General features: G+C 40.6%; 1 protein-coding gene across 1 annotated transcript in view; it reads left to right on the forward strand.

The window, feature by feature from the left end:
* The first annotated feature begins 3,800 nt into the window (after positions 1 to 3,800).
* Positions 3,801 to 26,808, forward strand: part of Antxr1 (ANTXR cell adhesion molecule 1) — a 226,760-nt gene continuing 203,752 nt past the window's right edge. The window contains exon 1 of the mRNA XM_076833319.2: positions 3,801 to 4,278. Within this exon, the coding sequence (XP_076689434.2) occupies positions 4,127 to 4,278 (152 nt within the window). The 5' untranslated portion in view covers positions 3,801 to 4,126. The remainder of the gene's footprint in view (positions 4,279 to 26,808) is intronic.

A 26,808-nucleotide genomic window follows, 5' to 3' on the forward strand; every position in this document is an offset into this window, starting at 1 on the left:
GGAAAGTATCAGATTTGTCCCTATTGTGGCAAGTATTTCTAAGAAAATTTTTTTCACAAATTTTTCTTGGATAGTTTGTTATCTGGAACTTTTTCCAGAATCTTTGTCAAGAACTCAAACAGCACTTGAAAGTCCAGTGGGATTCTTGAAAGGTTAGATGAAAAAATTATTAGGATGGCAAGCTTCATGTTGGACATCTTGACAAAAGGGGCTAGGTCACAATTGTTAGGGAGTGTGAGAGTATGCAAGTAAAGAACCTATTTAATAATTTAATAATATTTAACAATTACTGTAAAATTCAGATACAGCAGTGATTGTAGTTCAGGATGAAAGCCTTGCTATGATGAGTCTAGCAAGACAAACTCTCCAAAGGAACTTGACATTTCTGGCATGCTTAAATATCTTGAGATTCTTCCTGTGGCAAATAAAACATCTGAACATTCACAAGTTATCTCTTGAAAGAGAGGTTTCCCCTTGCTATTAACTCAGTACAATCTAACATCCCTCACTTTCATTGGAATGCTCCTGGGTGGCACAGTGACATTCATGTCAAATCAATGGTTTTTTTCAGGGCTTATTCTCCTGACTTCCACAGCATGAGCACTATTGACTACTTCTTCCCTGCCTTGGCTTCCACATGCATGATTAATTTTCTCCTGCATTTATTCAACTCCAGAAATAACTATCCATAGCCTTGACATCACCGTGTAAATTGTTCTCTCACTCATTTAAATTTAAGAGGCAGGGGAGTTCCTTCCAAGTCTCATATACCTATCTCCATGAACCTTGGTCTATCCATCTCTTCCAGAGCACTGGAGTCCTTGAAAAGGAGTAGGGTCACGATATTTCCAATCAGGTCAGAACATTGAACATTACTTCAAAAGGATGGTAACATTTAGGCAGGGGACTCTGGATATTCAAATGTCTCTGAACTCTGAAATTAATCTGGGAAATTCTCTGCTGAGAGACTCTTCCCAAATCCTGCTCTAGCCTCCAGGGACTGATTCACCTCTCCTGTCTCTCTATGTGCACTAAGTCTGAGGTTACCAAATCCCAACAACCAAAGGCACAAGCTGATGCCAATTCAGAGCACTGGATACTGTCACCTTCCCCAATGAGCTACCATGCTAAGATCAAACAAGGGACTTCATTTACCATTGTTGGAAACTATGGACATCTTTGTCTATTTTACATCTTCCCCTGAAAAAATCATATGTCTGTAATTCAATGTCAAGTTCACTTCATGAGAATGTTTGGGAGACATCTCCTCCAGTGAGTGAGGCAGCCTGGAATGGATTTCTCTGAGATAGACAAAGAGAAGGGTAGATCCATTTTAGGATCTGGAGATGATCAACTTGTACCAATAGATATCTTTTTAGAATCTTGGAAGAAAAGCAGAGGCAGCTGATACACTCAAATATTTTAACCATTGCAACTACTTCCCTCTCCTCTTAAGCACCATACTTGTCCTAGGGGAGACTCTTTCACCCTCTCCCCTTCCCTATACATTTATTCACATGAAATATACCCCTGCCTCCAGAATGTGGGCCTTCCCCTGTCTTTGATGTGGATGTCTCTAATTTGAAGACCTCTATTAGGACACCTCATGCTTCCCCTCTTCTAGCTAACTTCATAAATTATTTTCCCAATGAAATGCTCAAGATATTCCCCTGTCACTCAAACTCTTAACCAATCTAAGAGGGCCCTGGGGGCACGAGGATGAGAGAAGACTTTCCTAATGCCTCCCTGATTCTTTCTGCCCCCGCCCCCAGTCCCTTAAGGGACATTCAAGCCCCTTCCTGCCAATCCCATAGACATTCTCCCTACCATATTGTCCTAGCTCATATTCCCTTACTTTCCTGACCAGTTAGTTCCCTCTGGTTTCCCAGCCTTCATGTACCCAGCTAATTTCTATAGATTTCCCCTTCTTTCTCATCACAGGTCTGTAGCAGGAACAAGATGGGTTTTCCATCTTTTGAGGATGACAAAAGTATAGAAAAAGAAGACTTGGATAGATTAGAGTATTTTTAATCCCCACAGTTATTTTTTTCCAGAAAGCAGTAATTTACAAAATATGAGTGTCAATGAGTATCATCTGAAAAGAATAGTTTCATGGTCAAGGAAATCTGGGAAACAATTAAAAAAAATCTCCCCACAGAAATATCCAGGCTTTTAATAGGCATTTATTAGTTATGTATTATTGCATAACAAATCGTCCCAAAGTTAGAGGCTTAAAACACCAATAAACCTTTTATATGGGACAGGAATCAGGAAGGGCTAGCTGAGTGGTTCTGCTTTGAGGGTGGGGTGTGGTCTCTGGTGAGGTTGGAATCACCGGAAAGCTTGACAGGACTGGGAGATCCACTTCTAAGATGGGAGACTCACATGGCTGGCAGTTGATGTTGGCTGTCAGCAACGAAGCTCAAGTTTCCTGCTGTCTGGATTCCTCCAGAGGGCTGCTTGGGTGTACTCATGATATGACAATGGGTTCCCCCAGAGTGACCCATGGAACAAAGGGGAAAACACACAATCTCCATGGCCTAGCCCCAGAAGTCACACACCATGAGTTCTGCAATATCTTATTAATTACTTATGAGTCAGTCATGTCCATCTGGAAGGAATGTGAATACCAGGAGGTGAGGGACACTAGGGATCATTTTGGAGGCAGGCTAGGGCAATGCATTATGAGTCTCCAAGACTTGTTTGAAAATGCAATTAATGCTGCATGGAGCATTTCAAGACACTGGGATTTCATGGTATACACATGAGAACCACCTTGGATAGTTCACTGGTGTGTGTCTTGAGGGATCAAAAGTAGAAAGGAATATGTGTGTTGGTCTGGGGGAAGAATCCTAAACAATGAAGCATGCATGTGCATTGAGGACTCCCAGAGTTGAAGGCAGGGGAAGGTAGATCTAGGGTCCTATCTTGAACTGGGGCTCAGAGACCACTCTAAAGAAAGATTCTGCAGTTTAGAAAGGAGAGCACAGGATATTTTTTTTTTTTTTTTTTTTTTTTTTTTGCCAGTCCCAAATGTACACTTCTGTAAGCTGTTTACTTCTTCTGTCCTACATCAAAGATGGGGGAAGAAAGTCAAAGTTCATGGGCTGAAAGGATGAACTGTTGTCACGGAACCCCTAAAATATGGAGATGGAGACAATGTAGAGGGTTCAGCTGTTCCAAGCCGGGAGCAGAGGGAGTAGGAAACTTTGGACATTAGGCGTGCTGCTTTCAAAAGAGTCCTAACAATCTCTTTCATGATCTGGACTAAGAGTATATAAGGTCACTTGATAATTCAGATCACAACGACTTGTTTTTCTCTGCTCGATTTGCACAATGGTCTGTGTTTCCAAGCCTGGAGCCGGAGCCACAATGCTTGGAGGAAATGAGTTCTCATCAAATGTTTACACTGCCCGTATCCGCAGACATAGAGAAGGAAGAGAAAGTATAAGAAGACTAGAGAGAAGGGAGAAGTGGTTGGGTGCGGGGGAAAGGAGGAAGGTGCACAAGGAAAAGAAAGGAATAAGAAAAATATGCCCTTTACCTGAAAATGATAAGGAACATAAGGTTGGTACCCCGCATCTCTAAGTCTCCCCAGCTCCCTTCTGAGCCACACTCCCAGGGACCCCGGTGCGTGCTTTCGCCATCTCTGGCCACAAGGTGGCACTCTTTGGACTTTGTGCCTCCAAAAAAAATAAGAAAGGGGGGTAAGGGGGAGGGAGAAAAGGCAAAGCACTGCCCCAACCAAGAACAATTTGAAAACCCACCCCATAATACTTAAAATCTGGGACAAAGAACCGTCAGGACGGAACTGCTTCAATTGCAAAACCTCCGCGCAGCCTGGGGAGCGGTCCCACCGTCCGAACCCCGGAGCAGTCTCTTTTTTGAAAAAGCGGAGTACAGTATTGAGATTCTTGAAACCTGAAACCTAGAAACAGAATCGAAGCGGAAACCAGAAGGAAAACCTTGAACTCCTCCAGACAATTGCTTCCGGGGAGTTTCTAGGGAGCGAGGGGGAATAAAGAGCCCAAAAGGAGGGGCCCTCGGATGGCGTGTCCCTGAGGGTCGTGGCAAGCTCGCGGAGCGTGAGAAGAAGACCCCACTCTCTCTCCCTGGGCTGTGGGTCATGGCCACCGTGGAGCAGAAAGCCCTGGTCATTGGCTTCAAGTGGCTCTCTTTGGCCACTCTTGTGCTCATCTGCGCCGGGCAAGGGGGACGCCGGGAGGATGGGGGTCCAGCCTGCTACGGGGGATTTGACCTGTACTTCATTTTGGACAAGTAAGTGCCATGAGCCTTTCACTCTAGGCTAAGCTGGTGATGATGCTTTCTCCCCGGTCAGGGCGGGTTGGCAGGGTCGCTTTGGGACAGGCGTGCATCTCAAGGGACCAAGAGGGACCACGGGAGGTGGTGGCGGCGAGTGCTGCGCCTTTGTTGGGGAGCGCTCCTCCCATCCCTCTCCTGTGCCGCCCCATCCCGCTGGAGAGGCGACGCTGCTGGTTTGGGGCACAAACTTCTTTTCTGTCTTGCTCTTTGTGACCGAGGAGCGTGCGTGCAACTTGGAGGATGCTATTGACTCACTGCGTTTCTGAGGCTCCTTCTCATTTTCCTGAGAAAGTCTTGCTTGCCAGAGGAAGAACTTGCAGACACTTTAAAGAGACGTCGGCATTTCAAAGTCAATGGTCTCTTGTTAAAAACCGTGTCCTACAAAAAATGCATTATCCTTGTCCCCCGTAATATAATGTGTGTTCAGCCTGGGCACTTAATGAAAATGCAAGATAGGGTTTCTCAACCATAACACTATTGAGGTTTAAGCTTGGTCATTCTTTGTTGTGGAGACTGTCCTGTACCTTGCAGGATGTTTAGTTGCAACCTTGGCTCCTACCCATTAAGATATCAGCCACATTTCCCCTCTGCCTAGTAAATTCTCTCTCCTTTGCCTTGAGAACCTCGGTGGAGGAGAAATCAGGCTCTTGATCATTTTGACTGGTGGGCTACCAGGGAGGTGCTGGAGCCCTGGTTTCCTTGTTAAAGGTGGAGAGTGTTTAGACTTCAGGACTTTGATCAAGGGAGAGCTGAACTCTGACCAGTTCAACACTTCCCAGATTCCCATAGGCTTGCCAAGCTGCACTCAGGGAAGCCCCTGCTATCCGTTAAAAAACACCTTCAACAATTAAAAAAAAAAAAAAAGCCCCTCAGAGAAGATCCCTGTTCACTAAAACCAGTGGAGCGCCTTGCAGTTACAGCGGTAGGGAGATGAATTTCACAGACTGGAAAGTATTTGGGAATTGGAAAAAGAGTCCAGCAAAATAAGCTGGCCAGCTAGACACCAAATGTGCTTTGCAGTTGCCCCTGGAGTTTGGTTTTTCCGTAAAGTCTGTTTTGAAACTCCAGATTCTTTGGATGAAAAGTGAGATCTCTTTCTTGCAGATTTATGAGAAGGTGGATACTGAAAATATAATCCAATACTAAGAAGTGGAATTTCTTTTGTTAACTTCTGGTGGCTGGGAGCACTAGATCCTAGACTCAGGGACACTGTCTGAAAACCCTCAGAGATGATCAGCATTTGTGTTGTTTTGAAAACTAGTTCAGAGGGGCAAAAAGAAAAAACTTGACAAAATGGGCAGAATCACCATTCCCCAAATGGAATGCCTCAAAACTATAATCAGTTCTCCCCAAAGCAATTCATACAGTGAATTAAACTTTTTAGTCTAAGTTCTGAAAGAATTTATTTTGGTGATGGCTGGAATTTAACAAAATGGTTCTAGGCTTATCTGATAGGGGGAAAAACACAAGTAAAAAGAAATAAAACATTTTTGGAAATGAATAATAAAGAAATACTTTCAAAATATTAAAAAAAAATACAAGTTAATTAAAACAGGAGGGTAAAGGCCAAAGAACAGAGAGACAAAAATAGAAATCCAAGTACATATAAGCATTTAGTGAAATTTCGAATCAGTAGGGATTTTTTTTGGACAAAGGGTTGATAACGTGTGGGGATCCAAAGGATAGATTTATACTTTATACCGCACACCAAAATAAATTCTAGAAGGACTGAAAATTTAAATGTTTAAAATGAAATGATCAAAGAGCTAGAATATCATAGAAGATCATTTAGATGAATATTGCTGTAATCTTAGGTTTAGAGCTTTTAAAGCATAATAATAGTATAGAAACTCTAAAGAAAAATACAGATTTAAATATATCAAAATTCTACACTTTCATAAATAAAAATGCATGAATAAGATATAATAACAAGTTACAGAAATGTTTGCAACATTAATCATTCTCTTAAGGTGATCTTACTATATAAAATGTGGAGGGGCCAGAAAGGATGTAGCTTAGTGCTAAAGTGCTTACCTAGCATGTGGGAGGTCCTGGGTTTGGTCCCAACACCAAAAAAGAAAAAAAAAATACACACACACACAAATATATATATATATATATATATATATATATATATATTATATATATATATATATATATATATGATATACATATTTATGTGTAAAACTATATGTAAATATATACATACCAACTATATTATATTTACATATTAAAACACACACATGCATCATCTCAATAAAAATAATCTACTGCATAATTTACAGGAGAAAAATATATATGAAAGTCAACAAATAGTCAAAAAAGTTCAACTTTACTAGTAATCAGAGAAATGAAAAAAAAATCAAACAAGATAAAATTTTGTTATTAGGTTGGCAAAGAATTTTAAAGATTCACAATATTCATTACTGGCCAGCTTGTAAGCACTGTCACATCTTACTAGGGAAAATATAAATTGGTACCCTCTTTCTAGACTTGCGGTGTTCAATAGAACTTTCTAAGATAATGAAAATATTCTGTGTCTATGTTGTCCAATAGGGTAGCTTCTAGCCATAGGTAACTGTTGACACTTGAAATGTGTCTAGGGAGACTGAGGAAGTGAATTTTTATTTTATTTGTTAATTTAAATAGTCACATGTGGTTACTGTATTGAAGACCAGAAGATAATTTGGCAATATATACCATATGCTTTAAAAAATATGATGGGGTCTACTTTTCCACCCAACAATTCTATATCTTAAAGATAAATCCAAATAGTCACAGAAAAGTACCTAAATGTATGCTAATGGCCGTGCTGTTTAAAGCAATAAAAAGTTGAAAATGACATAAATGTTCAACAACAGGGGATTTAAGTAAGACATGTAATATGAAGAGTATTAAATATGTATTGTATATTTTACATGCTGGGAAGATATTTTAGGAGAAATAGGCAATGTTTATACTCTAGGGAGAAAATGCCATTAATTACCAAACATTGTATGCATTTTGATTCTACCTTTGTAAAAAATGAAACACATATATGCATGTCTATTTACCTGATATGGTAATGGTATTTCTCTGCAGAAGCATGATTTTTTAACTTCTGCTTTTATGCTTTTCTGAATTTTTTTAACTTTTCTGTAATAAGCATACATTAATTATATTTTCAACAAAAATACATTAGTTTTTTAAAAATCAGGTGTGGAGAGAGAAGGTCTCTAACCAGTGTGCTGAGTTCCTTGCCCCTCTATTTATACAGGAAGTTGCTTCTTTTGTATTTACTCCTGAAATAAATTTTTGAATGTGCTAGTGGATCTTTTGAAGCACATTAGGGAACCCAAAAGGCTCAAAGGATAGGGAAACCTTTATAGGCACATACTTTTACATTCAGGTGGATGACTTTGAGTTCCTTTGGTTGTCCTGTTACCTGAAGACAGGGATAGTATGTGCTGAATAAAAACTTGCTAGGACTAGGTTGTCCATGTGTACAGCTCCAGCTTGTCACCTCGAGCCAGGCTAATTTATGTGACTGTTGAGTCCAGAGCTGGGGGATGGGCCAACAGGCAACCAGGACAAACAGCCTCCTGGGGTGGTCCCTAAAGATATAGTCTTTTGTCTTAGAAAGAACCTCCTGAGACATTGCTGTCCAGCACCCAACCACAGCAGAACAGGAAGGGAAAAAAATGCTGACTCGTTTTTTTCCTTGGGCTTCTAAGATCTGCTGACTGCCTAGACCCTGTCTACAGGCTGAGACCAGTGGATCACAGGGAATGAATCCACCATTCTCTTCTTCTCCCCAACCCTGCAACTGGTTCTCTTTCCCATGGCATTGAATTCCAGCTCATTTCGACTTCAGGCAAGATGCATCTCTGGCTTGGAGGGAACCCAGATTATGCATTCAATGGAATGTCATGTTTTCTCAACCAGGAGCAAAGACTGCATAATGATAACCTAGGACACCACAGTAACACAATAGGGCATTATTAGCAGCTTTGGCGACTGGGCTGCACTAGGCTTTGTACTGATGGAATTTCATGTTCATTTAAACATGCTTTTCTTGTTATAGTCAGGAAAAGTAGATTGCTGGGAATTCAATCAGGGATTTGAAAAGTCAGATTTGGAAGGCCTCTGTCCAGAAGAAAAACAGTAAAAAAACAGCTAACCTCTTCTAAGTCTTCCAGGCCAGGATTGCAAAGATTAGTGCACCCATTTGACCAATCCATGGACAAAAATGGCCCTCTCCTTCAGGGCCCTTCTGTTATTACAGTATACATTTATGTATCACACCTTGGTTTATTTTATATTGAGCTATTAGACACTTAATTGCAGAAAGTGGGTTTTCCATCTTGACTCTGGCTATAGTATATATGCCCTAAAGACTTCAAAAATAGAACATGGGGAATAGAACAAGAGAGTGGAGGAGGTGACAGGGTGGGAGAAGGCACTGAACGACTCTATTTATAGAACTTTCCAAAGTCAACACCTGTCATTTCTTTCCTGCACCCAATAAATCCTTACATTGAAAAAGGCCCCCCACAGCCTCACCATGTGCTCCTTACCATGGTAGCCCCAAGTCCCTTTTCCTTTTTGTCCAGCATCAGTTTTCACCTCTTTTCCCCATACACAGGCACCCCATCTTGCCATCCACCCAGACTTCCAACCACAGCACCCAGCATTGGGTGACCCCCTGGTGGTGATGATTTGTAGGACCCTTACTATGTGTTATGCCCCAGAGATATGGTCATGAGACAGATTTTTGTAGGTTAGACTGGAAACATCACTACCGGGTCTAGTATTGCTTTTCTGAGAAAATACCTTCTGGATTCCCAACTATCTACTCACAAAAGAAATTCTTTAGAGTTGAAACTTATGCAAGTCTCACAAACTCTTACACTCCTTTACAAGGACATCAGAGACAATCTTTTTTGGTAGGTAGAGCCAGCACAATTGCTGTTCCTAATTTATGGATGAGAAGAAAACCTTTGTTCAACCCACTGGGTTAAGTGACCTGCTCAGGGACGGGGATTAGATCATGACACAGCTAGAACGACGTCTGCTTCTGACTCCCAGCCCAGTTCTTTCTGTTCATCTCTGCCCTGCACAGTTGGGCTATAATGAGAAGCACATGGCAGTACAACTGGAGGAACTGGGTGGGTTCCAGGAGTTAAAATTCCCTGCATCAGAGTTTCAGTAAATCATGGTACAGAAAGCAGCTCAGATTGCTTAATTGAGGAACTACTGCTCCATGTTAAATCAGCTGCAGTTGATTGAAAGTTTCAGGAACTCCGACCCCCTGCAGCCCACCCAGATGCTGTAAGGATCTGGGGGAGGGGGGTGAAGTGATGCAGCTGACCTTGAGGTATATTAGGACATCTGGTTATCCTGCACTTAAAGGTCTGATAAGTTGGTGAATTGTTCAGTCTGAATCTGAATGGAAGAGGGAAACTCAAATCTGTAGATGGGCTAAAACACATGGATATAGCGTAGTTCAGAAATACTTTGGAAGATGGCTTAACGTAATGAAAATGCAAAATTGGCTCTGAAGAAGGAAAACGAGTCCATTAGAAAGTACTTTTAAAGTGCTGCAATAGTAACTTAAAAAGACATCAGAAAAAGAATTCTTCAGAGGACAGGATATTTTCCCCTCCCTCCCTCCCTTTCTTTCTTTATTTCTCTCTTTCTCTGTCTTGAGATGGATTCTGTGGTTAGATCTAAATGCTCCACCTAGGGGCTGCAGTTGTAGCTCACTGGTCGAGCCCTTGCCTACCTAGCATGGGTGAGGCCCTGGGTTCAATCCTCAGCACCACATAAAAATAAATGAATAAAATAAATGCATTGTGTCCATCTATAACTAAAAAATATTTTTTAAAAAATATTTCACATATTAGGTTCCAGATTTGGAGAAGGCTTATTAGACCAGGCAATAGTCAGTAGAACTTCCCACGAATTGGAAGGTTTGGCATATGGATCAAAAATAAAGTAAATAAGGCAAAAGTGTTTTGTTTTTCTGTCTGGGTCAGCCAAGTAATTATCTCTACTTTCCTTAGCTGAGGAGAACTGGTAAAACTCAGTGTCAGGCTGAGAATAGAATCCAGGAGTGCTGGAAGAAGACATCCGTCCTAAGATAACCTATAATTATCTCCAAATGCTAAAGGACTCCTAGTGGTCTAGGAATAAACTTTGGCATCCCTTAAGGAGACTTGGCTGTCACATAAATGCAAATGAGATTTGCTTCATGCTAATTTAGAACGTGTATCCATTTTTGGTGTGGGAGCAAGGGACTGGATCTCACTTCTCCCACTCATGATTCTGTAGCAAAAGAGAAAGAAGGTATTTGGGCATTACTTGTCATGGTTTTCTGATGTGTCAGGGTCATATTGAAAAAGTAATGAGATTTCTTCAGTTTGACTCAACTGATTCTTTCCATTCATTTAGTGTAAATACATCTCAGTATTGAACTTAGGAGTGGACAACAGTAAAGATAGGTATAACACAATACTTGATGCAAACAACGTCTGGTAACATTTTACCATTTAGTCTGTGCAGTTCTCACAATGTCTGTACAGTCACGATCATCATTTCACACATGAGGAAAATGAGGTTTAGGGAAGGTAGCCCAGGCCACTCTCAGTGGTGAAATCAAGGCTCAGCCCCAAGCCTCTCTGACTCACAATCTCTGTACTAAGATAAAAAATCCAAATAGGCAAAAGAACATTGAACCAGCCGGGCTTGGTGGTGCACACCTGAAATCCCAGCAACTCAGGAGGCTGAGGCAGGAGGATTTCGAGTTCAAAGCCAGCCTCAGCAAAGGCAGGGTGCTAAGTAACTCAGTGAAACCTTGTCTCTAAATAAAATACAAAGATAAAACCAATCTACAGCTTCTGCAATAGCCATCACTGAACTGCTTGCAGAACTTGCCTGGACTATGTATCGCTTGTATGCATTGTGAACTCACTTGTATGCATTGTGAACTATCTGTTGGTGCAGCGACTTGTGGTAGTGTTGGGGTATTTATGCTGATGGTGTCATCGGTGGTACAATTTTTCCAAAAGGAGCCGTCAATTGGCTTGGTGTATCTTCCTCCCTTCTGCTTATCATGATCGTTCAGCTAAAATTTTGGGGCCAACAGAGGTGAGGCAAAGAACCTCACCACCACCCCACCCCGATGGTACAAAGACCTCTCCACAGGTGTGGCTGTATACTGGACTGGTAGTCAGTGATGGGTAAGATCCAATTGCAATGGTACCAACCTAAGACAGGAGGCTGACGCCTTGAGGTCAGCTCATCTGATAACGGGTAAGGACCATATGTACTATTGGACAACCTAAGGCAGGCATGGTCCCTAAGCCACATTCTTGTTGTTTAAACAGAGAGGGGGAGATGTTGAGAGCCACAGCCAAAGGGGCCCCAGCAAACTTTCAGACTGCCAGCTGATGATTGGCTCACAGCGGCCCCAGCAACATCTAGCTGATTGGCTCCTCTGCGGTAATGCTCATTGGGCTGTTTCCCTGCCCTTTCAGGCCACGGAGCTGCTCATTGGGGGACTTTTTGGCTCCACCCATGTGACCCAGCCAATCGGCCTCTAGAGCAGGAGGATTGTGGGAGGTGGAGAGGCTGGTGGTAGTGAGAGAGGCTTGTAGGAAGCCGGTGGTGGCAGTTGGGCTCTGAGGGTTTTTCCTGAGGAGCTGTTTTGTTTGGCGTGTGTGGTTCTAAAAATAAAGTTCGTTTCTTTTGACAAGTGGCTCCTGAATTGTGCCCAGCCAGACTGCGGCAATACAAAATAGGGCTGGAGATGAGGCTCAGTGGTCAAGTGCCCTGGGTTCAATCCCCGGTACCCAAAATATAAACAAACAAACAAACAAACATTGAGCCAATCAGAGTTGGTGAGGTTATGCCATGGTAACAAATAGGCCCAATTTCAGTAAAACAGGAAGAGTTTATTCTCTGGATATGCTCCATGTTTGATGGGGCACAACAGGGGCTCCTCATGGTTGTTTTGGGAGCCAGGCTGGCAGAGACTCCTTCTTGGCACCTGTTTCACCATCCAGCTGCAAAGGAAGAAAATGCTGGAAAATGCCTTGCTGGCAGGGAGATGCTCTAGCCAGAAATGGCAGCATCCTTCCACATACAGCCCATTGGCCAGAACTAGTTCACATGGCCTCATCCTATGGAAAGGGACCAAAGAGATGTGTCCAAAAGAAAAGGAAAGCCAGAAATGGGTGGGCATGAAATGCCTCTACTGCAAACATAATTATACACTGCTATGGCCTGAGTAAGCAAGAAAGAAATAATCATAGAGATAGGGGAAGAGGTGAGACTTCTGGAAAAAGGTCAGTTTGGAGCTATGTCTTGGCTCTCTTCATCAGTCTGGAATTACTGTCAGACATGAGATTTCACATCTGCCCAGGGTTGGAATGTGATGCCTCCTGTTCATTTCCTCCTCTCCCCAACCTCCCCTATTTCAGGTGAAACATTCAGTGCAGTAGGTAGGGGATAAATTAGATTAAATGAAAGGTTGAAAGAGAGTTTAGAAGTGCTTCTCTGCCACCTAAGTTTACATGAATATTTATGAAAGATAAGAATCTCTTTTTCCATAGTTGATGGAATATGAGGGAATTCGACAGGCCGGGGAGGGAGAGAAGCCCTTGAAATGCTATAGCGGCTGAACTAAGAAGGATGCCCATATACTAAGACACTGACTCAGAGTTGAATCAAGTGTCTGGGTTCCAACTAGTGTTTCTCCAAGTGGATGCTGTTGGCATATTCAGTGAGATAGTTTTTCACTAGAAAGGACTGGAGGATGCTTAGCCTCTCCGATCCTTGCTATCTGAGTACCATTAGCCTTCTAGTCATGTGATAAACAATACATAAATACCCTTACATTTGCTTTTATTTTTATTTTTGGTACCAGGAATGGAACCCGGGGCACTTAACCAATGAGCCACATCCCCAGCCATTTTTTTAAAAATATTTTATTTAGAGACAGGGTCTTGCTAAATTGCTGAGGGTCTCTTTAAACTGCTGAGGACAGCCTTGAATTTGTGATCCTCTTGCCTCAGCCACTCAAGTTGCATGGAATAGAGGCATGTGCCACTGTGCCCAGAGAGATGTTATTTTAGATTGTGGTAAGAGGGGCTCAACATGATATAGAGGAAGAAAAGACAAGGTTACAGGTAGGTTGTGCTTTGCTCTTCAGTGTCACCAGGTCCCACCTCGTCTGTGTATACATGTAAGCCATGCTGTTCACTAACTCTGCTCCCTTTATGACAAGACTCCAGGCATGGACTGTACTCTGGTGCTTCAAGGCAATGAACAGAGCCCCAAACATAGGGGTTCAGAGGAACAGCTTTGATATTAGGTATTTCCATTTTCAAGCGTCAGCTCCATCATTCACCAATCATTATGAGCTTGGCAAATTATTTAAGTCTCTCTGAAACTCAGGTTTGTTTTTCATGAATATAATAGGCATTTTAATGTATGCTCACAGAAGTGTTATAAGGATTAAATAAAATTAAAGCCTTTCAAGAAATTATTTGGCACGTGTGTGCCAAGTGATAGATGGTGATGATGATAGGCTTACTGATGATGTTAGTAATGGGTGCTAGTGATGATAATGATGGTAAGGATGATGAGGCTATTCATGATGATGTTAGCACTGGTGACAGCAGTGGTGGTGATACAGTGACGTTTGTGATGGTAGTGATGGTGGAGATGGTGATAGTGATGGGGGGATTGTGATGGTAGTGATGGTGATAGGAATGATAATGATGATGGTGGTAAGAGATGCCAGTAGTGGTGGTGGTGATGGTGGTGATGGTGATGGAGTAATGGTGGTGGCAATGGTAATGATGATGTTTGTGGTCATGGTGGTAGTGGTAATTGCCCCTAGAGAAACAATGCAGTCCTCTAGAAAAAGACACCTCCTAGATTCTAAAGAGTCTAGGGTAAGGAACATGTCATGTCAACTTGGTATTTATCATACTGTGCTGGACTTGTGGAATTACAAAATGCTTGAGAGACATATCCTGATTCTCCAGGAGCTCACAGCTTAGTGGAAGAGACAGGCACTGGGGAAACAGTTAATCAAATAATTTTGATTGATATGAGGGGGATTTAGGAGGCTTCATAGAGGAGGTGACATTGAACAGGATTTTGTCACATTATAAACATATAGGAAAGGTAGGTGACATATCTTTTTCTCTGTGATATAAGTGTGACAGGAAAAGACTCTGGAGAGGGTTTGGATTTTATCCCATCGAAAGTATGTTTTGGGATGCAAGTTTGTAAAGACAGAAAAGGCAAGTGTCTCTGTGTGGGTATCACCTATTCTTGTAGAGAGGATGTGGAAAAAATAAATGAAATTGGAAGCTCTATGTACACAGTACCAATAGGACTTGAGTGACTTACTGAGAGCAAATGGGGCAGTAAGGAGCGTGTTTCAGAGGGAAAGAGCTTGGTATGGACGTGCTGAGTCTGAACATGTAGGACATTTGGGTGGAGACGTTGAGTAGGCGGTTGGATTGGTGACTTGGAACTGAAAATAAAGGCTTGAATGTTGTTAGCCCGAGGGCAGTAGTTGAGAATGTGGGTGTGGCTAATAAATAATATCAAGATATTATCAGGATTTTAAAATGTCAGGAAGAGACGCAGTTTGAAGAGGAAGATGGCTAAGGTCCAGGCCAGAGGACTTGCCAACAGGAATTGTCTGGGTAAAAGAAGAAGCGTCATGAATCAGAGCTGAGAAGAAGCAGTCGGAGCAGTGAGGGGGTGGGGATCTGGTGGAGAACTGAGCCCTGGTACCAGGAGGGACAGCCTTTCAAAAGAAGGGTGCTCATCTAGGAGTTTCCCCCCACAGTCCTTTCCTTCTCTATTCCTAGTCTTGGTGGCACCATAAACCAGGGCAGTACTCCTCTTTTTCACCCTGCAAGGCCTGACCATGTCAAATCCCACAGCTGCCCTGGAATACCCATTCTCTGGCTTCTCGGTGCCTATCTCCACCGTGTTTCCCCAGTTTACTGAAACATTCTCAAAACGACTCTCTTTGCCTCCTTTCTTAACCCCTCTCCATACCTTGTATTCTTGGCACTGGTCCCAAATTGATCTTTTAAAACATAAATATAAGCTCAACACCATCTTCCCCAAGTCCCACCTCTTGGCCATTAAACACCTATGAAACTTTTTCAGGAAAAATATAAACTTCTTAATAAATATGCAAGACTCTTATTGCTCGGTTCACTGTATGTTTCCCAGTTTCAACTCTGACCACATCCTGTACCTTTGCAATTTCTAATGAAACTACTGTGTAGTTTCTGAAACTAACCCGTGCATTTTCTTGCCACTAGCTGTGATGCCCTTCACCACTGCTCCTATCCTTACCCAGGTGGTGCCCACTTATCCTTTGACAAGATTACTCGTACTCGGTCCCCTCCCATCATTAGTTGTGGGCTGCCTGTGTTCCAAAAGTAGTTAAGAAAAAAGAGTTACCTCCCACATTACATCTTTATTCAAAATCCCTTCCCTGGCCAGGCAAGGTGGTGCACGCAAGTAATCCCAGCCTCTCAGGAAGCTGAGGCAGGAGGATCACAAGTTCAAAGCCAGCCTCAGCAAAAGCAAGGCAATAAGCAACTCAGTGAGACCTGTCTCTAAATAAAATACAAAATAGGGTTGGGGATGTGGCTCTGAGTTTAATACCTGATTAAAAAAAAATCCCTTCCATGTACAGAATTTCACAGCCCCATATAACTCATATCCCATAATAAGCAGTGCAGTGGTACATTATCAAGAAATGGAGAAGAAAATAAAGGAAGAGAAACTAAGAAGGGATGATGGGAGGGAAAGTAGAAGTACCGGGGACTAAAATGGAGCAAATTATTCCATCCATGTATGATTATGTCAAAATGAACCCCACTATTATGTATAACTACAGTGCAATAATAAAAGCATTTTTAAAAGAGAGAAATGTACAGGGAAAACTCCAGGGTTTGTCCTCCAGTGTCTCTTCCAGTGACCTTATTTTCTTTTCCTCATCCAAGATATGCAATAAAATGAACCCCTGATTAATAAGTACCTGTAGGATCCCTCTGGAATATGGCTTTCCCAACATTTGATGGCATAAAGATTGTGATCAGAATCATAACCATTCTGCCACTACCCACTACATAAAAATAATGAAAATATTAGGTTTATAGAAAACGTAGAAAATAAAAGTGAAGAATCTTGAGTGTAAGTTTCCAACAGTCACAGTCACCATGGATCATACTAAGCATAAATAAATGTGAGGTATAAAGATCATTGTTAACAGGACAGCCAAATGTTCTGATTTGTCCATGACAGCAATGGTTTATTCTTATTGTCCCAGAGTAAATAACAATGTCCTCTTTAATTCTCAGAAGTGTCTCCATTTGAGTTTTAAATTAAATGGTCTTCCTGAGTATTAACTGTCATATAAAATATCAAAGAAATAAAAGGGAGGAGGATTGAAGGCACCTTGTATACTTTGTTCCATTAAAATGGGGAGCTATGTCAGCACTCCCAGTGCCATTAAAGTGGCCCAATTTTAAACTTTTCCTGGAATCCCCACTTCCAAATTCTCATAATAATTAGTGAAAATTCTCTGGTACTGCTCACTATCTCAGACCCAACACTGAACCGTAATTATACATTTCCTGACCCCTCCATGCGGGGGCAGCATTGCACAGTGGTTAAGAGCACAGGGTTCCACATCAGGAAGACTTTATGAACAGTGTTTGGAACCAAGAGTATGAACTCTTAAGACTAAACCACCAGAGGTCAAATCCCAATCCTACCACTTAATAACTGTGTGTCCTTGAGCTTCTCAATGTGTACTTAGCTTCTCTGTGAAGTCAGTTTTCTCATCTGTAGAAAGGGCAACAGTAGTATGTATTGCATAGAGTCCTGCTCAGAACAGAGCAGGTCACAATGCTAACTGTGATGATGACATGACAATGAATATAAAGTGCCTAGAACAATTCCTGCTGCTCAGTGAGTACTCAGTATATGGAAAGTGTTGTAATTATCAATCTTTGTGCATTACTGAGAACCTACTAGGTACTCAAAAATCAGCTGGCTGAATCAACAAATGACACTTTCTAAATAGGTCCAGCAAGATAAGAACTAAAATGTTTTAGCTGAAATAAAGGCCTTGATGACTTTGGGAAGTGTTATTTCAGGGAATCATATAAGCCCCCAAAGTAAAATTGAATAGGAGGGGCTCAATGAAAATGAGAAAGTTTACAACTTTGGAAAAAGAAGCTAAGCATAGACAGCTTCTCCCTCCTTTGTCCCCCATTATCACCTAAAATTGACCCATCCTCCCCAAAGAGAAGATCTTAGGATGTGTCCAGGGGAAGTTGACATCCATAGGATGGTGGCACTGACATGCAAAACATAAGAAATGACACTAGAAAGCAAAACAGTGGACTGAGTCTGAAGGAGGTCAATCAGAGTTGACTTTCAATTCTGTTGCCAAGTTATAAAAAACACGGAGAAAAAGATTTTCAAGGAGTAATATTCCATTGTGTATATATACCACATTTTCTTTATCCATTCATCTATTGAAGCGTACCTAGGTTGGTTCTGCAACCAATCTAGATGTGAATTTAGGTTTAGCTATTGTGAATTGTGCTGCAATAAACATTGATATGGCTGTGTCCCTGTAGTATGCTGTTTGTAAGTCTTTTGGGTATAGACCGAGGAGAGGGATAGCTGGGTCAAATTGTGGTTCCACTCCCAGTTTTCCAAGGAATCTCCATACTGCTTTCCATATTAGCTGCACCATTTGGTAGTCCCACCAGCAGTGTATGAGTGTATCTCTGCCCCCCCCCATATCCTCGCCAACACTTATTGTTTTTTTGTATTCTTAATAGCTGCCATTCTGACTGGAGTGAGATGAGATAAAATCATGGCATTTGCAGGTAAATGGATGGAATTAGAGAATATGATGCTAAGTGAAGTTAGCCAAAACCAAATGCTAAATGTTTCCTCTGATATAAGGAGGCTGATTCATAGTGGGGTTGGAAGGGGGCACATGGGAAGATTAGACGAACTCTAAATAGGGCAAAAGGGAGGAAGGGGAAGGAAGGGTGCAAGGGGGTACAAAATATGGTGGAATGAGGTGGATATCATTTCTCTAAGTCATGTATGAAGACACAAATGGTGTGAATATACTTTGTATACAAACAGGGATATGAAAAATTGTGCTCTATACATGTAATATGAATTGTAATGCATTCTACTGTCATATATAACAAATAAGAATACAAAATTTAAAAAGAAGACTTTCAAGTTGAGAGTTTCAAGAACAGTTCCAAATCTGGAAGTAAGTTTGAAGTAAAGAGTGGGACACAAGAGGGACAAGAACATCCCCAGGGAGCCCTGTTGTCATTGTGCTTCATTATAAAGAAGCAGCTGCGTTGGATGGCAGAAGGGGAACCACCGAGGAGACACCTGTGGACACCAGGAATCTTCATGAGAGTGACTCTGTCCAGCATTACTGAGTCCCTCCCATAGACCCTGGGCCTCCTGAGGAATGGGAGAGTCCTGTGTTTGATTATGTGGCTACAATGGGGATAAGGAATGAGGCCCTAGCCTCAGTACAGTGCAATGTGAATCTGGGGTAGAGACCACACAAAAGAAAAAGAAAAAAAGAAAGCCCTACATAAGGCAAGCTGGAATGGTGTATCCATTTCCAAAACAAATAAACCTTGCAAAGAAAAAATTCCTTTGTGGAAATAATAAAGATCAGTTCTATTTCCCATTCTCCCCTGATTGATAAAACAACATAAGCTTACTTAGTCATCAAGACCAATGCCCATTCCCTAGATTAAGTTCTTGGAGAAGTATATAAGTATGAGATAATGCGAAGAAACAATATAATAATTATACACACATAAATATATGTATATTAGATACACCCATATAAAATGATATGCATATACATATGTACATACCAAATATAGTTTGGAGCTCAATGACACCTTTCCATATACAAGGATTAACAATAGAGCCTGCAAAATTTTAGTAAAGTAAGTGATTAAACAAAACTCTTGAGGTAAAAGAAGAATGTATTAATGGAAAGCATTTTCAGTAGTAAAAAAAAAAAAAGGTCAATTATAGAACCATGTGATTTCATCAAGGTTAAATAAAACAAGAAAATGTGAAACACTTTAAAATATGAAATGAGAAGACAAGGAAACCTAGAACAATTCAGGAAGTATAAAATAAGATAGTCGATTTTTAAAGTCACCTGAGAAGCAGTAAAGAGCAGATGGCAATGCAGAAAATGAAACAAATGATAAAAGCACATTTGAGAAATTCTCATAATTTGAACAGGAAACTGATTTAGTTAGATAAAAGTGATGAGAGAGAAGATGATACATAGAGAATGACAAAAAGAGATATTCAAAGTTACTGGATATTTTGCATTGTGGAAATATAGTCTAGAAGAAACATTCAAAGAGAACTTTTTTGAATTTAGAAAAAAGAACATAATGCTAAGAAGATGCATCTGAAGATGCAGATTGAATAGACTCACCAAGTAACAATTGAAATTATTTTTTAAGAGACTAAATAATAAAATATATCCTAGTGTACCTTTTTTATTTTAAGGACTAAAGAAGAATCATACACCAGAAGAAAACAATGTCCTACAAAAACTTTGCAATGTTAAATGGAGAGAAAGTGTGATTGATAAAATTCATCTTTTATGATGGGTAAAATTATTCTGGTGGATATGCAGACTAACAGACTAACTAATAGTGGATATGTACCTAACCAAGTGTCACTTGCAAGTGAAGAAAATATGAAAGCATTTCCAATAGATATGCATTCTTCTAGAAAGGAGAAGACAGATCATTTACATCAGGAGATTATTATCCAAAAAGCAAATCAAGTTTTAAAAAGACATTTATAATAGTTGTCACATAAAAGAAGTGGTAATGACCATGGAAACCTTTTCAGCAAAAGTAGGTCTTATTAGTATTTTCAATAAGTGTTGAGTTGATAGCCTCTTTAGCACACATGAGCAATCTATCACGAGAAAGGAACAAATTGAAAATGAGATTTTTGGAGAAAAAGCCTAGAATGTTTCTGAATATTCAAATCCATTGGCAGCAGTGACTGCCCAACTGAATATTGCAAAAATCAGATCTAGTTCATCTGAAGACAGTTTGAGAAACTTTTTCCAGAACTTAAGCAGAGGTATGCAAAAATTAAAGTTACGAAGAAAGAGCTTAGTAATACAAAGGATACCTCATGGATGTCAACAAGAATTCTATGAAAGAGCCTTTATGAGAAATACCACAGAAAACAGTCATGACACAGATTGTTTTCCTGAGCTACAGAAAGAGCAGAGTCTTCAGATCCAAATGATGGATGAAGTACTCAGCCTGATTTTTCAAAGTGATCAATAATTTTAAATAAATCTTAAAATATATTAATAAATAGGGAAAATATGCATTCTTCCAAAAAGGAAAATAAGAGGCTTCTCCAACCGAAAGAAAATGAGACTTGATTGGCTTTATTTTTTTTAACTCTACAGTAAATGCTCAAAAGCCTCAATAATTATAATCTTGAGTGAAATATGGTTTTTAAATTCCCTTAGCCAGCGTTTCTCAGACATGCAAAAATTCACAATGTATGCCATCCACAGGCCCTTGCTGAATAAAATACTTGAAAATACTGTATGTCAAAATGGAAAATATATTTGAAATAAAGTATGAGAAAAAGGCATGGCATAAAAGAAGCAGAAGTAAGGAATGGCCTTAGAAAAGTTAAGAAGTAATAATAATGTTATTATTATGTAGGAAGACACAAACCTTAGAGAATAGATTTTCAAAAGATAAAATTTATTCAGGATAGCAAAAAATAATTGCTCTTGCATTTATACATACATGGATATGTAGTTTATTTTTAGCTTCCAAACTCCTCTTCCTCCTCCTAAGTCCAACTACTAAGTCCCCAAGTCTGGAACACAGTAGTAATAATCACCCAATCTTGTTATTTTTAGACATCCCCTTAGTTAAGATTTCCCCAATTAGATTTTGCCTTTTCCTCACCAATAGAATCTGGGTGTTTGAGGGTGCTGACTTATCCTGGTGAGGAGATCGTTTGATTCCAGACCAGTTGATTTCATGGAAAGTTCTAAGACATCTTCAAGGAACAGAAAATAAACAGGAAAAGATAGAGCATTTCTCAGTTTATTTTAGGAAGCTAGCACACATCAGACGTCAATATCTACCAAAGATAGTATGTTCACAGGCAAAACTTTTACCATCTTTTGAATGTAAACTTTCAATCCTAAATTAAATACATTTCCAACAAAACTAGCAGTGTAGTAAAAGAATACTATATTACAACCGAGTAAAATTTATCCTAGAAATGCATGGATGCTTCAATATTTAGAAAATATTTTAAGATAACTCACATTTATTTTGACTGCTGGAGATGAAAACCACATTATCTCAGCCGAAATCTGAAAGACATCTGTCTGAATACTTCCACGTTCCAGGGACAGAGAAGATATGAATAATAATTAATCAAGCTGATTTAATAAATATATTTTGAACCCTATGCCCCTCAGAGAATAAACTTTCCTTTCAAATGCCCATGAAATATTTATTAGGTCACAAAGAACGCCTCCATGTATATCCCAAGGCACAATTTTTTCCAGTTCACATTCTCAGTAATAAGTAACAGGAAATGAGTGGCGAAGTACACTAAAACTTCACTTATCAGGGCGGGGAAATGTAGATTTTTTTTTATATTAGCTTGTCATGAGAAAGACATGATAGTGGATATAAGGATAGCAAAAAATAGAAAGTAACTGTCTGGGACAGAGGTTGGCAAACTATGGCCTGTAGTCTGTTTTTGTAAATAAAATTTTATTGTAGCATAACCACATGCATTTGTTCCCCTACTGTCAATGGCTGCTTTTGTGCTGCAAAAGAACAGTTCAATAGTTGCCATGGAGACAGTAGGCCGGCCCCCATCAGCCTAAAATATTTACTGCCTGGCCCTTTAGTGAAAAAGTTCCCTGAATCCTGGGCTGAGAACCTGTAACTCAATAGAGAATGGGCCCAAAATAAAGATACAAGGGTTAGCTTCATGGGTGTGGACCGGTACTGTCACCCAGGACCCTTGTTTACAAAACATTTGACTTAATGGGCTGCTAGAACCATCTTGAAATTCTCAATACTTTTCAAAGAGGCCCTGCATATTTGTTTTACATTGGATTCTACAAAGTATGTAGCCAGACCTAACTGATACAAAGAAACCCAAAGGAATAATAATTTTTTTTAAATTGTGGCTTATAATTAAATACTTCCAAATTAAAACTATAATGAAATCATTTAGTCCTTCCTCTGCCACCTCACTGCATGGTCTGGTTTACCTTGATGTGGATACAGTCTGTAGGACAGTTGCCTCCCTGAGACCCAAACATGAATCTCCCATTCTTGGCACCTGCCACCCTCTCTCTTTTCATAATTCTCAAGGAACAGAAGGGGCAACTGAGAACTCTCTATGCTTCTGTCTTCTTCCTTTAGCTAAAGAATTCAGGGGGGAAAAAATCTCCCTTTGGACAAAATCTTATTTTCAAACTATCTATCTTGCTGCAAAATCACATTTTAAATCTCAAATATTAGCTTTTTCTTCTTTGCATCACTGCTTGGAACAGCCAATCCCCCACCCCTGCACTGTGGTCCCTGGCAGATGGATACCTTGGACAGACATGGTGTGTTAGGTCACTTTCTGTACAAATGCCAGAGAAAAAGAGCACAGTCAAGTGTTAAAATATTCCCCCTAATATATATAAAAATGTAGTTATAAAAATGTTCATCGTATTGCTGTTAAAAGTGGAAAAAAAAGGAAGCCATCCTATGTACATGTACATGGATGTACATCCAATGTACATGTACATCTGCATGCATAACATGCAGATCTTGGAAATGATGCTCGGGAACATTATTTAATGAAAATTATAGTCGTGTTCATTAACCATACTAACAGGTAAAAAGAGCAGGAATCATAACCTATAAGTGGACAAAGTGGACATGCCTAGAGGAAAAGTCTAGAAATTGAGTCACTATAATATGGGCAGTGATTATACCTGGACTGTGGGATGATAGGTGATTTTTGTTTTCTGCTCTTTGCTTGTCCCCTCCTGTTTTCATTTCTAACAGTGAACATGTTGCTGTAATAATAGAGTATTTTAAAGTCCACTTCTGTGGTGCCCTCATTCTGAGTCACTTCCTCCCAAGTGATAACATCCATAGCCACCTCTTTTGAAGGGAGGAAGAGTGGCTCTTATGGCCTCATCTCTGAATCTGGAGAGTGTGAGAAATAAGTCACTGCTGTGCACTCCATTATGGGAAATATCTTCTGGGCAACTAACCCATTGTCTGTGTTTTTTTTTGTTGTTGTTCCAATTAGTTATACATGACAGTAGAATGTACTTTGACACACCATACACAAATGGAGTATAATTTCTCATTCTTCTGGTTGTACATGATATAGAATCACAATGAATCATGTACTCATATATGTACATAGGGTAAGAATGTCGGATTCATTCTACTGTCTTTCTTGTTTTTTTGGAGGGGTGGGAGTACCAGGGATTGAACTCAGGGGCACTCAGCCACTGAGTCACATCCTCAGCCCTATTTTGTATTTTATTTAGGGACAGGATCTCACTGAGTTGTTTAGTGCCTCACTTTTGCTGAGGCTGGCTTTGAACTCACAATCCTCCTACCTCAGCCTCCCGAGCCACTGGGATTACAAGTGTGAGCCACCAAGACCGGTATCCTTCTCTTATATTGAATTTGCACCAAGAATACCAATAGTTGATATTAGGAAATGTTTTTAGGCTTTTCCTGCTGTGTGTGTTTATGTGTGTGTGTGTGTGTGTGTGTGTGTATGTGTGTGTTTGTGTTGGAAAAGGTAGAGTGGGGATAAAGGAAACAGATATTTTGTTATAATATTGTTTTGATGTGACTCATGGAAAAAAATACACTTTACATCTTAATGCAGCACATATGTGATGCACATAATTGACCAAAAGTTTCATGCAACATTGCTTTCTGTTTCTACATGCAGTATATTCTGATATTTCAATTTTATTATTATTATTCTTTAAAGTTGGCAATATCCCACCAAACTGATTTCCCAATTCACAAGTAGATTGCATTCTGCAGTTTAGAAGTCATTGTTTTCAAAGCTATCATAACTAACGATTGACGAAATTCTTCACAAATCAGTAGGGTGGGGCTGGCCATCCTGGGCTGGGGTCTCCACAGCCCAGGAAAGAGCAGGATGGGTGGTCCCAAACTCAAGAGTACAGTACTTGGGGACTGGATTTGGGGCTGGGCCGGTATCTAAAGAAGTTGGAATGTTTGGCTGTGACCCCAGACAGTAACAGGAGGACAAAGGCTGAAGGCGTGGGCAGGCTTAGGGTTCCAGCCAGTTAGGGTGCAGTGTGAGGCCACAGGAAGGAGGAGGCCAAGGAGGAAGCGGGGGAGAGGGGCACACTAACAGGTGGGTGCAGCATCTCTGAACTAATTGTGGGTCCACTTAGTGACATGTGAGGCTGCTGATATACCCATGGCCTTCCCAGGTTGGCTGGGGACCTGTATGGTTCACTGAGGTCATGAGTGACTTCAGCTGGGTGGGGCTAAGGAAAAGCAGGGGCTGACAGTTTTTTAATTTCCACCCTTAGAGCTATTCTGCTTTTCTAGATTAAGAGACTCTGGCTGATGGTTGCAACTATAAGCCGCCTTCTTCCCTTTTATTATATTCTAATCTATATGCAAAAGAAAGGGAGACAATTTCAAGCCAGTTTGGCCCATTTAGTCCTGACTCTGGTGTGGCTAATGGAAAGAGCCTGTGTTTTCTGAGGTGCTAAACCACAGAGAGGTTTGGAAACTCTTATAAACACACAGAACAATGCATTTTTTTTTAATCCAGAAAACAAATCAGAATAAAATTTGGGGTTCTTTTTTTTTAGAGAGAGAGAGAGAAAGAGAGAGAGAGAGAGATTTTTTAATATTTATTTTTCAGTTTTCAGTGGACACAACATCTTTATTTTATTTTATGTGGTGCTCAAACCCAGCACCCCGCGCATGCCAGGAGAGCGCATTACCGCTGGAGCCACATCCCCAGCCCAAATTTGGGGTTCTTATTTTGCTCCTACTTTTTGCATATTAGACCCTTGGAAATAATTGAATGCAATGCCTGGTTCCATGCAGAATTTCTCACTGGGAACACACAGTGAGTGCCATGTCACAAAACTTTCTTAACTTCTTACCATGTTCCAAACACTGGAGAGAGCATAGCAAAACAAAAATAAGAAACTCTGGCGCTGCCCCCAGCAGGGACTCTCCTCACACCACTAGTGAGAACTGGTGACTCTCCCTTCTCTAGGTGGTGAGTGAGCTCTTCTGCAAAGGCACATCAGAAGACAGCATGAGAGGGTATGGACTCTGACCTGGAGTATTGAATTGAATATTAACCAAGTGCCCAAAATCCCAAGAGGAAGCCTGTACCTTCCACATCCTCCTGATATCCAGAAGACACATGGAAATCTTCAGGGACTAGAACTGTTTATGAGTTAGGATTTGACGACACCAAAATCAGAGACCTTTCACATTCACTGATTTCTAGAACGTGGAACTGTAACTCTCTGTAACTGTAGTTTACTCAGCAATTATGTGTTAAAAGCATTTCTGGAAAGAAAAATATCCACGACTAAGTCCAATGGAACATTTCGAGTCTTATTTGTATTTGGACTTAGAAGGAATTTTTTTTGTTTCTATCTAACAGCTTGGGACGACAACGTCTGGGCAAGCCATAGCGTCTGAATGTATTATTGGGACTCCATAGCTAGAATTTAAAGTCATTAATCTTAAATAGGCTGGCATGATAAATGAGATGTTTTATATAGTGTAAAGTGGAGAGAACCTGGAATTGGATTCACTCACTGCCTTTTCTCCAACCAATATCTGGCTTCTTCCAGCTGCGACTAGGACTCCACTTAGATCCTTGGGGTTGAGAAGAAGCCAAGGGTCTGAATTACCCAGAGTTGATTATTCTGGGAATAGCCCCTGGGGCAGTTTCCAAACCACAAAGTTGTTCACAAGGCAAAAGGCAAGGGAGACATGCATTATGCAGCAGAAAATTCAGACTGAGACAAAGTCCCATCATGCTCATCACCCTGGGAAAGGGGCAGGAACTCTACCGGTTCCCATGAGTATTTGCTAGAGGGTCAGAAGATGAGCTTTGATGCTTGAGGACTGTAAAGCTCAAATGTGGCACAAGGGGATGTATTTTGGTGAAGGCTTAGATAATTATGTAATAAATGATCACTTACACATACATGTACACATACAAAACAACAGACCTCAACATTGAGAATGAGATGGGAGAAGCCGGCCTGTCGGTACCATCCGGCCCCCAGTTTGCATCAAATCTTCCATT

Source organism: Callospermophilus lateralis, chromosome 14 (genome assembly GCF_048772815.1).
Source record: "Callospermophilus lateralis isolate mCalLat2 chromosome 14, mCalLat2.hap1, whole genome shotgun sequence".
In the NCBI taxonomy this organism is placed as follows: domain Eukaryota; kingdom Metazoa; phylum Chordata; class Mammalia; order Rodentia; family Sciuridae; genus Callospermophilus; species Callospermophilus lateralis.